The sequence below is a fragment of the Larus michahellis genome, chromosome 1 (genome assembly GCF_964199755.1).
Source record: "Larus michahellis chromosome 1, bLarMic1.1, whole genome shotgun sequence".
In the NCBI taxonomy this organism is placed as follows: domain Eukaryota; kingdom Metazoa; phylum Chordata; class Aves; order Charadriiformes; family Laridae; genus Larus; species Larus michahellis.
Window position 1 is genome coordinate 204,461,343 of NC_133896.1, and position 13,554 is coordinate 204,474,896.

General features: G+C 46.4%; 1 protein-coding gene across 1 annotated transcript in view; it reads left to right on the plus strand.

Moving 5' to 3' along the window:
* The first annotated feature begins 5,962 nt into the window (after positions 1–5,962).
* EXPH5 (exophilin 5) overlaps positions 5,963–13,554 on the plus strand; it is a 34,481-nt gene continuing 26,889 nt past the window's right edge. The window contains exon 1 of the mRNA XM_074570056.1: positions 5,963–6,269. Within this exon, the coding sequence (XP_074426157.1) occupies positions 6,151–6,269 (119 nt within the window). The 5' untranslated portion in view covers positions 5,963–6,150. The remainder of the gene's footprint in view (positions 6,270–13,554) is intronic.

Genomic DNA, 13,554 nt, shown 5'->3' on the forward strand with positions numbered 1-13,554 from the left:
TAATCTCATGAGTACTAAATTTTCTTGGAAACTGTTGATGATGGTCCTGTTCCTGTCAAAAGTCTTCAAAAGTCCAAGCAGATTGGATCAACTTGGCTGTCTTTGTCCAAATATTTGCTGACACGCTTCAAAAAGAGGATTGTAAAGTAAGACTTCCCTTTTTAGAAGCCACGCAGACTCTTCTGAGGTAGCTTGTATGAACCCCGGTAAGCACTCATTCTGTCTTTTATTACAGTTTCTACAAATTTGCCCAGAAGTCCGATGCATAATCCCATAGTTCCCTTGATTCTCTTTGAAAACTATTTTACAGCTGCTATCTATTCGTCACACTCCGGTCCTTGGGTATCAAGGACTTGAGTGAGCAGTTACAGACTACAGTAAGTCTTCTTAGAATCGTTGGATGAAATAACTTCTAGTATTGGGGATTTGTTAATGTTCATGTTGCCAATTTGTCACATAATCATCTCTTTTACAGTCATTTCCTTTTCAGTCAGATCCTCTTCTGGAAAAGGATTCTGGAATGTAGGTTTTCCTAATTTCTTCCACAGTGAAAACCGACGACTTCTCTGAAAAGGTCTCCCACTCTCAGTAATTTTCCTTTTACACTCTGACCATTGATCAGCCCTACAGACTCTCTGATGAGCTTCGTGATGTTTTTGAAGAAGGCTTTAGTGCTGGTTTAGAGTCCTTTAGCAAGATGCTACTCATAGCTCTTTTTTTTTTTTTGTCTGCTCAATTTTGGTTTTATATGTTATCAGTCAGGATTTATGAATTTTTCAATTTTCTTCATTTGTGTATGACTTCAACATTTTGAAGGTTGCCTTCTTCCTTCTAATAGCATCTCTCCTTTATTGTTTAGTCATGTCTGGTTCATTTTACCTTACTCAAACCTGTCTTAATAGGTTGCATGCAGTGGCTTATAACCTTAATATACAAAATGCATAATTCTGCTGTGTCCCAGCTATTGGCCTCTGGTGATTATGTTTATGCGCATATTAGTTAAGGAGGAAGAGAAGGTTACTGCCAAGAGAACAGATGTTATACACAGTACCAGCCAACATATGGCTCTGTCAGTCAGGACATCAGAGAAATACCCCTGATAAAGCAAAAATCCTGCATCATTTCAACAAAACAGTTTCCCCCTCCCATTCCAACAAGTGCTCTTGTACTCCAGAGATGTACTGATGACCACCCTCTTCCATCTTCATCTGCCTCACCAGGCCACAGCCCCTAAAATCCCAACTCTCTTTCTCTGTGAGGGATCCTGCTCACAATCTTCTCCTCAGTTTGGAGAAAGTGCAGTCCCAATGAGTATTCAAAATGAAATTAGTGACTAACTGAAGCCTAGAAGTAAGGGAGGAAGGAGGACAGACAGACAGTCACAAGTGAAAGGAAAACGAAGGGGTGTCATGGAGTCATTGTCCAAAGCAGCACCGAATACCTTGAGAATAGCGTCACAAAATGCAAGGGTCAGACTGCAGCCACTAATTCACAGCTCTCTCTCATAACCACTTTTTCTTGCTGCCATGCAGTGCTAAGACGCCTCTGGGGTATCACTCTTGCCTTTCTTCTTGTAGGGTGGTGAGACACTGGCACAGGTTGCCCAGAGAGGTTGTTGATGCCCCATCCCTGGAAGTGTTCAAGGCCAGGCTGGATGGGGCTTTGAGCAGCCTGGTCTAGTGGGAGGTGTCCCTGCCCAGGGCAGGGGGTTGGAACTAGATGGTGTTTAAGGTCCCTTCCAACCTGAACCATTCTGTGATTCTATGATTCTAAAAATTTTGCTGCGTTGGCCTTGTGCCATTCTGAGGGAACAAGAAGTCTATGTCAGCAGAAAAAAAAACGTACTGTAAAAAACTGATGCATTCATATAGACAATGTATGGGGTAGGAGGGCATTAGGACGAGAGGCAGCGGCAGCAGCCAGCAGTACTTGTCAGGTGAGGAAATCCGCCATGTTGGTAGGGCAGAGTCTAACAGCGGGGGAAGGGAGCGGCCCATGCTCAAGGGACTGGGAGGAAAAGCAAAGCAGGTGAATGAGAGACTGGGCGAGAGGAAGTGCTTGAGGAAATTGTGAAAAGGAGCAGTCTGCAGCCACACAGGCTGCAAGATGTGACTTGTGAATGTGGTGTACCTCGAAGAGTGGCTTTCCCTGTGGGAGCCGGCCTACTGCCTGTGGCGGTTTCAGGGTGGACAATGGCCAATGCTCTGTAACTTGCTCAGCCCGGTCCTGGCTCCCTCCTTGCCTCACAAAAGGCTGCATAGCACAAAAACAGCTGTAATAACATGAGCAGCATTTGGATGTTGACATCCAGGCAATCTTCAAAGTGTACCACTTCACAGTTAAAGCACCTAAATGAAAGTCCAAAGCCCTTTTGAAGTGGGAGCTGAGCACCCAATGAGAGATCCTGGAGGACGCTCACTGCTCAGTGGAAATGTCTACCTGTGGCAGTGGGAACCATGCACCACGAGCCACCACGTCCCCTCAAACTCAGATGGACCTCCAGTTGCTAACTTAGTACGCATAAATTAATAATGACAATTAGAGTGAACTAAGATATAAATGATGGGCTTGTTAAACAGAGGGAGAGGCACTGCTTTTGATCTTACAAGTAGTATTATCAAACTATTTTTGACGTAGGTTAGTGTTAAGAAATATTTATTTCAATCACAATAAGCAGATTTAATACATTTTAAATGAAAGACGCCTCATGTTTATTCTTTGCCTTGCCATGAAGCCTTTTTCACTTAGCAGAGGGAATTAATTAAATGAGCCTTCACTAATCTGCGTGACAATTTACACAGTAATTAGTTCAACAGGAATAGACAAGACCTTACAGTTCTTCCAAGCCTGAAGGCTGATACGAGCCTCAAGGCCAATTGCTACAAGATTCAACCAACCCTCCTGCACATTCCCCTCAGTTCCCTAGCTACAGATCAACTTTTAGAAACAGTCCCCTGGCTTTCTGGAGTTCTATACTTTGAAATCCTCCACTGAGAGTAAGTGGAGTTAACACCACCCATTAGTACAACAGTATTTGTGAAATGCAGTTTTTGAAGAATTTGCCCTATAATTAAGGTATGTGTGTCAGCATCCTCTTTAGTGGCATTGGCAATTAACATTACTAATAGACGTCTCATGTCTGCAGCCTCTCATATGCAATTTTGGCCCTCTGTTTCAGGTTGCTAAACAAAAGAAATGCTACTCATTTACAAGAAAATACTTCTGTAGCTTCCTGGAGCAGCTGTTAGTTAAAAATCATGGAAAAAATTTGAAGCATGTATCCCGCCTTCGGTTTATGCAACAGAAATTAAAGTACATAGGGTGCTAGAGACTCTAAATACTGGAATACAGGCAGTGTTTCCTTGCCGTCATCATCCAGATATGAGAAAGCCATAAACTTTAAAGTGAGGTGGAGTAATGAAGAGACATACAGAAAAGTGGTTATTTTTCACAAAATAAATTTCTGTTAGAAGACTCCATAGATAGCAGCTGTCATGATCCAACGCGCATTTTGTAATGCTGATATGACATATCAAATATGCTGTGTAAAATGAAGGTCTTCTTACCATACAAAATGGCTATGCCCAAATCTCTAAATATTATGGATAAATGCCACTGAAATAATAAACGCTGTGATGTCTGGCAGCATCTCTCTAAAGCCAACAGTGTACGTACTTGTCACTCTTCTAAATAATCCCATCACTTTGTACAGAATGAAACACTTGTTTGTTATTACCTGAAAGACTATACATTGCTCATATGTTAAATGAACATCTCATCCCTGCTCCCCTCTGCACTGAAAATATGCTAACATACATTTTGGTGATGAAAAAAAAGGGCAATTAATCAGGCTGCTAGAAACAGAGAAAAAGGATGACAGAAACATAGAAATACGGATTCCACTCTTGACTTGCATGCAGGATAAATACAATTATAGATGAAGTCACCAAATTTATGGGGGAATGTCACCCTTTCTTTATAAGGCCTGTAGCTTGTAACTTCCTTGGCAAACCCATAAGAACACCCACATCCTTCCTATGTATTCTGTATGTATGTATTTGAGGTTTACATAAAAATTTAAAAAACACGACTTACCCAATAATATAAAACATTGGTTTTAAGGCAAGAGTGGGCATTGATGAGGCACTGTGAGGAGTTTTTAAGGCAAGAGTGGGCATTGATGAGGTTCATTGCAATGGATGTACAGAAAAAATGTTACCTCGTTCCCTCTTAGCTCTGGGAGCAGACCCAGTGTGATGCAGCAGCACCATGAGCAATTTCTTCCCACGGGAGACTTTATTGCTCTCTACAACTACCTGAAAGGATGTTGTAGCGAGGTGGGGGTTGGTCTCTTCTTCCAAGTAACAAGGGATAGGACAAGAGGAAATGGCCCCAAGTTGCGCCAGGGGATGTTTGGGTTGGATATTAGGAAAAATTTCTTCACAGAAAGGGTTATGAAGCATTGGAACAGCCTGCCCAGGGAAGCAGTTGAATCACCATTCCTGGAGGTATTTAAAAGACAGGTAGACATAGCGCTTAGGGACATTGTTTAGTGGTGGTTTTGTCAGTGTTAGGTTGACAGTTGGACTTGATGATCTTAAAGGTCCCTTCTAACCTAAATGATTCAATGATTCTATATCCTGCAGGTGCCAGGCAGAAAGCGAGAGTGATGTCTAATCCACTGCCTGGGAGAGTCCCAGGGAGAGCACTGTACACTCAGCTTCTGCTGGTAAAACGGTTCACTCCACTGTGCTCAGTGCAACAGAATGGGGAAGACAGGACGTTTACCCTTAGGGAGAAGTTCTGGAAGCTCCTAATGCAGCAGTGATGGCTGTGGCTCTTGCACCTTTAGAAACAACACACTTGGACTTTACCCAGAAGTATCTCCTATACGCCACTAAAAATTCCTGTGTCTTTTCTCTGTGGGAGACACCTCCTCTTGACATCTTCTAAACATCATAATTCTTCATAGCTTTCATTACGTTCTCATCAGTTGCCTTGTTGTTTGGTCACCAGGAAACACGGAGCTTCTTGCAACCTGTTATTCCCTCTGTCCTCTAAGGTCCTTATTTCCACTTGCACCACACAACTTCCTAGTGGGGAAGCATTCTTCTGTGGCCCCACGTCAGCCCGCTGCGGGGTGGGAAGGTGGCTGCATGCTGGGAAGGTGGCTGCGTGCTGCTCGGCCCTGATAAAAGAAAGAAATTCTTTACTGTGAGGGTGGTGAGGCACTGGAACAGGTTGCCCAGAGAAGCTGCAGATGCCCCATCCCTGGAAGTGTTCAAGGCCAGGCTGGATGGGGCTTTGAGCAGCCTGGTCTAGTGGGAGGTGTCCCTGCCCATGGCAGGGGAGTTGGAACTAGATGATCTTTAAGGTCCCTTCCAACCCAAACCATTCTATCATTCTATGATCTAGTCCAACCCCCCTGCAATGAGCAGGGACATCTTCAACCAGAGCAGGTTGCTCAGAACCCCATCCAACCTGACTTTGAATGTTTCCAGGGATAGGGCATCTACCACCTCTTTGGGCAACCTTGTTCTGGTGTATTATTAATTAGTTCGGGAAAACCTTAAAGGAGAGTAAAGATGACACACTGCCCCATCCTTCCCCCGCGGAGAAGTTATCGCTTTCCATCCACTCCCCAAGACCGCAGGCACGTCCTTCAGCGGTGGCAGGACGCTGCGGGACTCGGCGGGCGGCCGAGGAGCCGAGCGGGGTCGCGCTCCGGTGCTGCGGGGAACGCCCGGCCGCCGATCCCCCAGTCCCAGGGCGCGGAGGAGGCGCCGCCGCTGCGCCCGGCCGCGACAGCGTAAACACCGCGACGGCGCGAACTCCTGACTCAACCGCCGGCGGGGCGCGGGCACAGAGCGGGCGGCTGCTCCGGCCCCGGCCTCGGCCTCTCCGCCCCGCTCCGCCCCGCCGGGCCGCGCTGGCTGCGGAGGGTGTCGCCCAGGGCGCGGCGGGGCGGGGCGGTCCGGGGCCGCCGCGGCTCCGGCTCTGGCTCCCGCCGTCCAGAGGGGAAGCGCGTCCCGCGGGTGGCGGCGTGCGCGGTCCCTGCCGCGGCTGGGCCATGCCGGTGTGGCTCCAGACTGGCAGGGGGTCCGCGCTGCCCGCCTGCCTCCGCCCGCCACCCCGAAAATAAGCAAAGCCATGACCGCAGCGCCTCAGGGGCCAGATCTCGGTTTTTTAAACGAGGAGGAAGCCAGGGCGATTTTTCAGGTGCTGCAGAGGGACTCGGAGCTCCGGCGGGCTGAGAAGAAGAGAGTCAGGTACCAGGCTTAAGTCACCCCCGCCACCCATCCCTGTCGCTGCCCGCCGCAGCCGCCCGGGGGTGGAAGGCGCAGAGCCGGGCAGCGCCCGCCCGGCGCGGGGTGGCGGCGGAGCCCGCGGCTGCTTCGCCCCGCCGAGAAGAGCGGGGAGAGCGGAAGGGTCTGCGCCGGGCAAGCGGCGGCGGGGGCTGCGAGGGGAGGGAGCGCCGGGGCCGCGGTCCTGCCGGGGCAGCGGGGGAGCGCCATTCCCGGGCATCGGCGGCATCGCGGAGTTTGGGAAACGCGTGTCGTGACAAAGGCGGCTCTGAGTCACGGCTGCGGCTCCCCGTGGCTCCTCTCCTTCCCGAGGAGGAGGAGGCCACTTCTGTCTTGCACCGTGTCGCTGGCAGGGGGTGTGGGCTGAACACTGGCACCCGGGGAGACAACGGTGACGGGGAAGTTTTGCGGGACCTTGCAGGGAAATGTGGCGGCTCTGCCAGGCCAGGCACTCACCTGGCTGACAGGTTGTTCGCAAGACCCTTTCAAGTGACTTAACTGAACTCCCTCTGCATTCAGGTATGCAAGTGACAACATCCTATATGAGCCTCGACCTTATTTATATGATACAAAGAAACAGAACAGCTTTGACCTTGTTTCTGGCTCATATCTCCCCTGTGTGCAATCACCAAAGCTACTTGTGTTGATAGTAAAAGCAAAAGTCAAGGAATTAATAAAAGTTATGCTGGAAAATGAGCCGTTTATTACTAAAGGTTATAATTTCTTCTTCCAGGTGAGACTTGAGGTACCTTGTGGGCAGTTTGCAAGTGAGAGGCAGTGTCCTCTCAGATTCACAGGCACTTTTTACAAGGAATGCTTTCGTGTAAGAAGCAGAAGGAATGTTAATAAGTAACGTTTCTGTGAAGTGGATTTTTGTACTGTGTATTTTTTATTTCAGTCAAGTGGATTTTATGATGGGCATGGTTACACTATGTGTCAACACTGACTTGCTTCCAAAACTTGTCTTAGTTTTCTGCAGCACGTGAACCCAGACTGAGTTAAGTTTGGCAGTTTCTTTCTTCCATAATTTGGCATTACCTTTCTTTGATTAATTTCTGTTCCATGTGTCCTATTACGACTCAGAAAAAAAAAAAAAAAAGAGGAAAGTTTTGCTGGGTATGGAGAATTACATGGCTGGATAGTTTTAAGTTTCAAACTCTGGGTAAGGCTTTAAAACTGGAGCAAATGCAGTGAGGCTTCCAATGCTGCAGAGAGCAATAGCCTGCTCTTGAACTCAAGGATTTCACCTGCCCCCAAATTTGTATTTGTTTCTGTACTTAATGGCTTTGTGAGAAAGTGGTCTCTCTTTATGCAAAAGCTGTCAAAATAAACGTGGTATAAGAGGACATTTCTGGTGATGCTTTACTGAGATGGAGTTACTTTAAAGCTCAGTTGAAGAGGCATCCAGAAGTTGAGCAGAAGATAGGTGAAGTGTTTATGATCAAGGCGCCATACTGAAATCTAGGTTAAACCCTGGATCTGTCAAAGGCTTTGTATGTGTCCTTGGGCAAGTTTCTTAATCTCTCTTAGGCCTAATAAAAGTACTTTCTTTCTCACTCCACTTGTCTACCTGGTCTCATTTAGACTGTAAGCTCTTCAGGCCAGAGGACTCCCATCAGGAGCAGACGGGTTCTAGTCTGTGTGGTGTTGCCCTGTGCTACTGTAATCTCAGTAATAACAGTGATCACCCTGGAGGGCCAAATCCTGCAATTCCTATATGACCACAGTGAGCCTCAGAAGCTCTAAACAAAATTGCATTTGCTTCTCTTCTATATGCCTTCTATATGCTCCTCCTCCTATATGCCTTCTATATGCTCCTCCTCCTATATGCCTGCCCCCTTGGCTCTATGTCATTCTTACTACTATTATTTTGATAATTAACTTTGTATACATTTTTTTCAGTTCAAAAGTTTCAAAATAATGCCTGAGCACTGTGGCAGCCCACTCCTGGGATACGTTCGAAGTATGATTTTTAAGCTATTTGATTTATGCCATCAATCAAATGAGGCATATAAGGAGGTGCTGTGGAATGGAAGGGGCAGTTTCTTCAATACCACTTTTTTGCAGGATGTCCCTGAAGTGAGTTGTCCTCCAAGCTGCTCCTGAGCATAATTTTGGAAAGAGCTAGTTGGAGCTCGGCAAGGACAGGGAACAAGTCCATAACAAGCAGTGGTCTCACTGGTCAAGTTTGTTCGGTGACCATCTTTATTTACAATATAGCATGTCCCTGTATAGATCAACCTGGACTGGATTGACAGGGGGAATGAAGTGTTTTCTGGCAGACCACAAGTCAGGTTCCAATGACTGGACTCATCTTGTGTGTGCTGTTTGATGTCATACGAGCAAGCTGTGTGTTTGATGTCATACAAGCTACAATTTGCTGTCTGCAAATCTCTTAAAAAAGCAATGAAAAACTGAAATCCATTCCCAGATACAACTCTGGAATCAAAAAAGCAGGAATGGGCTTTTCTCTTTTTACAAGCTGCATTTGTTATATAAGCAAATGTTAATAACACCAGTTAATTTTGAAAGACAAAATCAGAAACATGATCAAAAGATAAATCCTGACATCCTGCGTGGCTCATCTTGTCCAACAAATGACAATCATGGTTCAGGGGAGTTGATATTCACATAAACACAAATGTATTGCCATGCAGCATGAAATACTGACCAATTCTGCTTCAAATGCATTGAGCTCTCAGCTAAGTAACCATAAGGTCTCCAGATGAAAATATGTATTTTTTTTCTTTTCTTACTGCTTACCTACACTGGCAGCTTGATAGAACCACTGGGTGTCTCTTCACCCACACAGCCCACTCCTTTGTGAAATTAAGCGGGAGGCATTCTTTGGGGAAAGGCTAGGTGCTTTATGCAGCCCCTCTCCACCTCCCTTTCTTTTTCTCTCTGGAGCCTTTGCGTGGAGCGGCAACGTCTGACCTTTGTGGACGCCTGTGCACATTTGTGTAGCTGTGGGTCCCACTTTCTGCTGTCCCTCCCTGTTCCCCCTGATGCCCCAGGATATCCTCTGGGTACCATCAGCCCTTCCTCACATCCCTTGGCAGGCTTCAGACATCTGTGCCTGGCTTGGAAGACGTCTCAAGTTTTGCTTTTCCTTTTATGCAGAAATGATCTGTGTGACCTGTTGGAGCTTTATTTGTTCTTGCTACTGACAAGGAGCTGAGCTCCTGATGTGCCCTGGGCTGCTGGTTCCCAGCACTGCATTTTTTTGCCTGTTTTCTCCTGTGCAGTGCCCTCTCGTGGCTCCTCTCAGCAGTACCTTTCACTAGCGACAGCAAACCAGCCCTGCCCGACTCCCTCTCCCGTGAAACAGGTTAACAGAAGCAGCAACAGTCTGCTGTGGTCCGACTTACGTGACTGTTCACTGCCATATACACGGAAAATAATATAGAAACTTAATAATTAGTAAGAAAAAATACACATTAGTTTTGCACTTGGGTAACACCCAACTTCAGTATTCTTTGTTGTTCACCAAATCCAGTCTCATTCATAATACCAACTTGGAGAAAATCTCATTGATCATAAGCGTTAGCGTGGGAGAAAAAATGGAATATTGGGTCTGTATATCAGTATACATGCATTCTTCCGTAATAATAATTGAAATGTTAAGACAGAAGTCCAATTTGGTCACAAAATGCTGTTTTAGTAAGCCTGGTTAATGAAACTGATGATTTTGCAAATGCTTGTGGAAGACAGTTCCTCTTCCCAAATATTTCAATATCACAGTTAGATGCCCAGGAGGAGACAAGGAGGAGTCCATCATGTTCAGAGGGAAGTATCATGTTCACATAGCTCCCTAGCAATTCACTTTTCATAAGGACACAGTGAATGCTTGCTGTAGGCACAGGTATTAATACCACAGGTCAGCTTTCCGTACGTAATGAAATAGGTCTGGAAATCATGACATAAAAACATTACAGGTCTTATTTGACTTCTGGTTTCAAGGCTTCAGAGTGCACCTGGCTCGTCTTCTCAGGGTGCACCCGGCTCATCTTCTCAAGCTTTGTTTTGCAGCTGCTGGGGACAGAAATTAAAAAAGAATCAGCATCTGACATTTGCATGCAGAGCCCCAGGTCCCAAAGGCCTGACAAACCTGTGGGTGCTTCTCTTTTCTGTCCTTTATCCAAGAAGCCGATGGGCAGGGTGATGGGGGAGGCTGGCTGCTTTCCGTCTCTTCCGGACAGCCCTTTAGAGCCTGGCAAGTGGCAGAGGGACTGGCAGTCCCTGTAGGAAAGCTCAGCAGCAAGAGGGCGAGAAGCTATGGGATACAGAGGTGGAGCCACTGCCTTTTATCTCCGAGGCAGCTCCTCCTTCTGCAGAGCGTGGAGAGGCAGACAGTCCCAAGCAGGCGTCTTTCCAGTCTGCTTTGGGGCTCCGATACCTCAGACTGCTGGAGCACTGGGTGTGGAGATGTACCTCCACCGCTGAAACAGCACCAGGGCCCAGAGAAAGCAGCTGAGACAAAAGGATCCAGGAGACATGGAGACAGCTACTTGAAAGAGGCAGCAGGTAGGGGGTTGTGACATGGGAACAAGTAGCTGGTATATTTGCAGGTTGTCCAAAAAATGAAGAGTTGGGAGATACAGCAGAAGAGCTATCGATAATAGAGAATGTATTTAAAAGGGCAGAAGAGTTCTGAATTCTTTAATTATTAACTTTTATTTAGGAGATTTGTCTGCTTTATATAATGCCCCTATTATGACTACGTACAATAGCCTTGTGCCATTTTAGTTTAATAATCCTTGAGAAAAAGGGAAGTACTGTTATCTTCAATTTCAAATGAGACACTGAAAATAACTGAGAGACCGAGCCACTGAACAGGGAAATGAACCCCTACCTGAACAGCAGTTTACCTGCTAGATCATCTTTCTAGAAGTAACTATACCTGTATTGTGTGAAGAATATTTTCTTTTTCAGTGGTAAGCATGGGAAAAAAAAATAATTACCAGCTCCAAAACATATCTTGGGCATCCGCTGCTCTTTATGAATAGGAATAGGAAAAAAGAGGAAAAAGAAATGGAGCTTTTGGGAGAGAAGAGCACTCAGTCCCTTTGCTTTATTTTGTTTTGCTTATTTACAAGTTTGCTTATGTGTAGGGTTTTTTTTATTTAGTAGATTTATTCTCACAGATCTATGACAATGAGAATAGATGGCAGCAAAGTAGAGGTTTGTTTTAATTTCGCCCTCAATTTTAAAGATGGAAAGCAAAATAAATTAATTGGGATGTACACTCAGCGCCACTCACTGCTCCTCTCTCAGTGACCCATTAACAACATATGATTCTTGTGGGAAAGATTAATTCCTCCTTACTTTGTTCTAGACAGTCTCTACAACAAATCATTTGGATGTAGTTACTTGTTACAGGAACACAACAGTTCTTACTGCCTTACAGAAGATCATTTACTGAGTTCATCATTTGTTTCAGATAATTACTTACTGTATTCTCTTGACTGACATTTGCTCTCACAGTTCTGGCTGTAGAAGAAGATGGGAATAAAACCCTGCATAGGGAATGGTTTTTTTCACCCTTTTCCATACTCATAACCTCGGAAGGTATTTGTTGCTGAGGTGCAGCCATACTCAGCACCCTCTTGGTGCTTCAATTATTTTGTCTTGCTTACAGTTTGAGGGGTCTGACACTGCAGTCTTATTCACAGAAGTAGTCCTGTTGACCTTCTTGCAGCCTCTGAGAGACTAAAAATAACTTTTTGGGTGTTAGAGAACTAGATTAGGAGCCTAACTCCTTATTATTTGAAATAATTTTTAGAGTCAACCCCAAACTACCCATAAGTTACATGGGTGAAGAGAGCAGGCAGGGTACCAGGACAGCACCACTTGGGTGTATTGTTGTTCCAGTGGAGCTCCCTCCCTGAACAAAGCATTAATAAAGAAATTCTTTCATAAGAGATACTCCACCCGGGATGTTTCAAGGCACAAATGCTCTATTGTGTCTTGTTTGTGGAGGAGATACTATTATTATTTACTACTGATACTGTGCCAGTGGCATGTTTAGTGGTTTGTAAACACTTATGAAAACAGGTCCTTGGAGCCCTGAAGCACTAATATGCTAAAGAAGTGTAAATAGAAGAAAAAATGGCAGGGAAGACTGTGATTTAAAAACCTTTACTCAGTTTGGCAAACAATTACTGTCATAAATAATCCAATTTGGGAATTCCCTTGTTGAGTGGGGGTACTGTAACCAAAGGCAATTAGTGAAGTTGCGTATCAAGTTTTTTCCTCATCGCTGTTTTTCAATAATCCTATCTTGTGGTGGGGCCTGGAGTCAAGGACCGGGGCTTCACGTGAGCTGAGGAAGAGCACGTGGTCGCAGCATGTGCCATTTTCTGTTCTGGCTTTAGCCCTGTGCACCTGGGCTAACTAAACCGAAGTATATGTTGTGACTCCAGTTTTACCTCTACAGAGCAGGGTCCGGGCTGGCATCACTGCCAGCTCATTGGTCTTGTCTTTTCATAGTAAACTAATTTCAGCATTAACGAAAGGTCAGTCCTTTCCTCCAAAGCTTTGCACTTCTTTGTGTTTGAGAGCAGGGGGTTTCTAAAGTATGTGGCAGAATGAGACTCAGAAGCACCGTTTGAGATGTTAATGTTTGGAAGAGCCTGTCTAGTAGTGTGCACTGAATGTATTTCTTCTTTCTTCATATAATGGGCCCACAGGGGCTCTCCACAGCACTGGTAGGGCAGGGCCTCGCCAGCAGGGCCTCACCACCAGGGCCAGTCCCACCATCTCACCACCCCATCGAGACAGCCAGGGCAGCCCCAGCCGCATCGCCATGGCGGTGTGGCAGGGCCGAGGCCAGGCTGTGGCCCTGAGTCAGGGTCAGGATCAGGTCTGCAGAGGGTAACCAGGTCCACCACAGCCCGGTGATCACAGGGCAGGGCCATGATGATGGTGCAGGGCCAAGGTCAAGCCCTGAAGTCACGTTAGGGTCAAGCCTGGTGACCGTGACCGGGGTTGGCCATGGCCCTGTGATGGCCGGACAGGCCAGGGGTGGGCTGGCTGGGCTGAGGCCAGGCTGCGATGTCAGCTCAGGGATTCGAGGCCCAGATCAGTGGGGCAGTGGCCATGCAGAGACACAGCTGGGGACGCATCTGGGGCTGTAGCTGGGGCAAGGCCCAGCAAGACAGCCTCCATTTAAAACCAGCTTCCAGGGGAATGGGGGATGGCCCTTGCTGAGGCTTCTGGCTGTCTTCACGACAGCTTTCTCCAAGGC